Here is a 4,253-nt window from a genome sequence, read left to right on the forward strand (position 1 = left end):
ACACCACAACATTAGGATTTCCAACAACCACCTCTCATCCCCCTCACCTTTTCTCTTCTATTGATATGTAAACATTCTCATCATGATGTCAGTGGTTATGAGATCAATTCAACATGTACTAAACAATAAGAATGAAAGAGCAATGAGGAAGTTCAAGAGTCGTCAGGGGAGGTCAAGGGTGCAACGAAAGGTGCTCCATAAGGCAAGGCTCATCAAGGCTTGGAGTAGAGCGCGAGTGTAAGCAGCAAGAGGTTGGGTGACTGTGCTCTAGAGATGCACAATGCACTTATGAAAGGAGTTGTCCTCGTGGCGGGCGCAAGGCACAAGTTTAGGAGACAAGCTTCTCACAATTGAGGCTTGGGAGTGCCCAATGTGCTCATCACTTGGCTTAAAGTTGAATGTGTTCATAGCTTGCACAAGATATGAGGACAACGAAGAACCCAAAAATTGACTAAGTGTGAGATCAGTGGAACGAGAGAGAGAGAAAGAGCATACAAATAGGTCTCAAAAATGATCACAAAAATATACACAATTAAACTTATAAAACTAAGATGAATACATTGAAACGACAACAAAACTAGACTACTCTCCAAGTGCGACAGTTAGGGCACAAGTCTATGCAACACAAGTGTGGGCTGCAATAAAAAAGTGCGTTAGGTCTGAGAATGTGAAGAGACACTAAAAATGACACATACAAGAGGAAAAATAAATAAATCTGACACATGCAAAAGCAAAAGCGTGCAAAAATGATAGTTGAGAAACTTACCCAGAAGATGGCACACTTACAACCAAGAATAAGAGAATGCTCCTTGTGCTCCCCAAATGTGCAGAGCTCCAAAGTGAAAGATGAATGTGAAATGAGCTATGGGCTAGATTCTTTATATAGGGAGATCACACATGCAATTAGGGTCAGGGTTTGTAAGTTTGCTTAGCGCATGTAAGAAAACTAGGAGATAAGAGTGTGTTGACTGTCACTAAGAAGTGTGATAACGCTAACTTGGGAAAGTGCGCTCTCTATCAACCAAAAGTGCGCACTAACTATCCACAAGGAGTCCATTGGCCTTGTCTATATAAGATGCACTATAATTGTCTCTAGGAACTATGCTTTATCTATCAACAGGGAGTGTGCTAAGCTTGCTCCAAAAAGTGCGCACAAGTTGTTGACATGAAGTGCGCTCTGCCTATTGGCAAGGAATGCACTCCACTATCTCCAAGAAGAGTTGTAGGCATGCTTGGAAGAAGTGCACTATGAAAGTATCTTGAGCTAAGCATGTGAGATCAAGCAGTTTCGACACTTGGGATTTTTAGAAGAAGACTTGAACACTTAGAAAAGTATGACTACACATGACTGTGGTTTAAAACAACAGTTCACATGATCATTGAGGGGCTCCAAAATTTGAATGAAGGAAAAATTTTGGAAGAGGTTTTAACAACTACATAGTTAATTGATGTGGCCAATGGTTCACACTTTCATTCTTTGCATAATCGCGTTCTTCTCCTAAATGGTTAGTATGGAGATTGCATTCAAAATTGTAATTTAATCATTTTATAGACTTTTGGATATATTTTTGTCAAAATTTATTTAAAATTTGGTAAGAATTTGTTCCAATCACAAATTTAACTTATGAATTTTACACAATTTGAGTGTGTTAAATTCTTCAAATCCCTAAATTCATTTATACATTCAAAAAAAAAACAAAAATTACAAACAAACAAAAAAACTAAATGAAAAATTATTTTATTCCAACCAAAAACCATAGTCTAACTAGCCACGGGAATTTTATTCCATCAAAAACACTATTAAAACACTGCCTTTACAAGATTTTTTGAAATTTTTTTACCGAACTTCCAACCACTTTGGACCGCCCTCGATTCCTCCTCGATTCCTCTGACAATCACCTCGGTACTCTTTTAAAAAACAATAATAAAGAAAATTAAAAGAAAGTCCACTCCCATTTGTAATATGCATATGCAGTATGTTCCATGATAGACGGTTTTTCGATTTTGAGTGTGCAAGAAGAGGCGGCTACGATTAATCTGGTAGTTTGTAGGCCTGGCGCAGTAACTCCATCAGAATTTTTTAAGGTCCCCATGCATGATATCTGTTTTGATCTTAATGCAATGTGGTTTGCCGATAAATATGTCCTTATGAGGAATTTGGTCGAGTAATTAGCTGGAGTTAAAGGAAACGTAGCCATAACTACAGCTCAATTTGGAAACGTAGCCATAACTTCAGCTCAATTGCATCTAAAATCTAGAACAGGGTGCCAACTGGCCGGCATGTTAAACCAGATTATCCTGGCTCGGTGACAACGTTATTGTGGCTGGCGCTGTAAAACCTATTCATAGTGGGTGCCTTGCTGGCGACCCCCACCGATTTGGTCTTTTAGTTGAAGAACTTGGAGGTCTCACCAGGTGGAGCCTAAACCTAGATTTAGTTATAAATTCAATGACGTCTTTCTTAATTAGTTCCGTGGATTAAAACGTTAGTTCTGTGAATCAGAATGGATAGTAAAGGGAAAATTTTACAGATCTATATTAATGCTCATTGGAGCAATCTCTCACTCTTGCATGGTTTGTTTGATGCGTGCTCAAACTGAGGCCGCCCTATGGGCATCCGCTGCAGCCGACGTGCTGAGCATTGGAACTGCTTATTGTGACTTAAATTGCCATCTGGGTTGGCTTCTTGCAGACCCTCTGCCATTTTTGAAGTTCAATATGGCAAATACTGCGGATTGAGGTGAAAGAGCTGTGTTTAAGTTAGAAACTCATTTTATGATTCATGTTTTTTTATGTCATGATATGATTTAGGGTTAATCTTCTAGCTTTTGATTTCAGTTATTTATGTCTTGTTGGTAGATTTCAGATACTTCAGGAATTTAGCAATGAGATAAAAATGACCTAGCTTCTTGATTTCGGTGCTAGGTTTTGTCCTCATTTTTTCTAATAAACCGGAATCTGCAATTGAAATAAAGATTAAATGAAATATCAAAACTGGATAGATAATCCTTCTCGACGATTTATCGGAAAATAATTATCATTCCCATGGAGAAAATCCCCAGGACGTCGGGGAACAGGCCGAATCCAGGCAATGAATCAGTGCATAGACATGGCCACATGAGCATCTCTGCAGGAGCAGGTGGTGTCCATGGGTCACCTCGCAGTTTCAATCTCAAACAACAAGATGGAGATCATGAGAAAAGTTTCCGCAGATACCCGAGCTTTTGTGGGCGGCCTTCTCAAACCCTACAGAATTCGGAGGTGTCTTCTTCATTATCCTCCAAATTGAAAACGAATACGATGATGAGAAGGCCAAAGACTCATCCAGAGCTTCTCAATCATGATGGTCAGAGGAGACCCCCTGTTTTTAACATGAAGATGAATCACCCAATGGAGGCATTAAGTGCTAATAAGTTACTGGTGAACGTGACAGCTGCTCAGAGCATTGGTCCCCTGCGTCTATTACTCTCTGCCGATGCCTCTGTGGAGGATGTGATTAAATCCACCCTCCTGCTCTATGCCAAGGAAGGGCGAAGGCCACTACTGAGCGATGATCCTGCATCATTTGGTCTTCATTATTCACAATTCAGCATCCACTGTGAGTACCTTCTTTTGTTTTTGTCTATTGCATTTCTGAGGGGATGTTTAAATTATTCTTTTCTATTCGGAGTTAAACAAATTAATTGTTCATGTAGATTTGGGGAATATCTTGGAATCTGACTCTTTAGAATCGAATTCTGAGATATTCTGAAATCTACCATCTGCATTAGTTGGATCAATTCTAGTCTTTTGACGCTGTAAATGATTAACTGGATATTTTATGAAGCCTTAAAGCCAGCTGATAAAGTCAATGACTTGGGTTCCCGCAAGTTCTTCATGTGCGCTAAAGCTACAGCGAATGAGAGCTGTAGATCAACCTTCCATGACGGAGAAATAACTGCTTCTTCTTCTTCATGTGGAAGAGCGATTCAGAAGATTTCGAGCGCAACAGAGCCGTGGTACAACAAGCTGGTGAATTGTCTTCTGGTACCGCCTTAATGGAATGCTATATATAGCGATATATTGATTTGAAAAAAAATAAATTCTCAGCCTGAGTTGGAAAACTTTTCTATTGGATTGAAGAATCGCTAAAAGTTTTTGAGGAGCAAAGTGTCGATATTCGCAAAGATTTGTCTCCATATTAAAAATTAGGTTAGGCTGTGTGAAAATGGAATGCTACATGGAGGAGGAAGCGATTGATTGTATTCAATTCT

The 4,253-nt window shown here is 39.3% G+C and overlaps 1 protein-coding gene across 1 annotated transcript; it reads left to right on the forward strand.

Moving 5' to 3' along the window:
* The first annotated feature begins 2,869 nt into the window (after positions 1-2,869).
* LOC149198827 (uncharacterized) lies at positions 2,870-4,253 on the forward strand. The gene is made up of 2 exons (XM_089399317.1): positions 2,870-3,598; positions 3,827-4,253. The coding sequence occupies exons 1-2, from the start codon at positions 3,046-3,048 to the stop codon at positions 4,036-4,038; spliced, it is 765 nt and encodes a 254-aa protein (XP_089255443.1). The 5' UTR covers positions 2,870-3,045; the 3' UTR covers positions 4,039-4,253.

This window comes from Pinus tabuliformis, chromosome 2_1, assembly GCF_031772625.1.
Source record: "Pinus tabuliformis cultivar Carrire ecotype Pingquan chromosome 2_1, CPIR1, whole genome shotgun sequence".
Taxonomy (NCBI): domain Eukaryota; kingdom Viridiplantae; phylum Streptophyta; class Pinopsida; order Pinales; family Pinaceae; genus Pinus; species Pinus tabuliformis.

What these genes read in the sequence shown, in the direction of transcription:
- LOC149198827 (XM_089399317.1), top strand. Translation starts at nt 3,046, where the DNA reads ATGGAGAAAATCCCCAGGACGTCGGGGAACAGGCCGAATCCAGGCAAT. An exon ending in TTCACAATTCAGCATCCACT is followed by an intron (nt 3,599 to 3,826) that starts GTGAGTACCTTC and finishes TATTTTATGAAG; the next exon opens with CCTTAAAGCCAGCTGATAAA.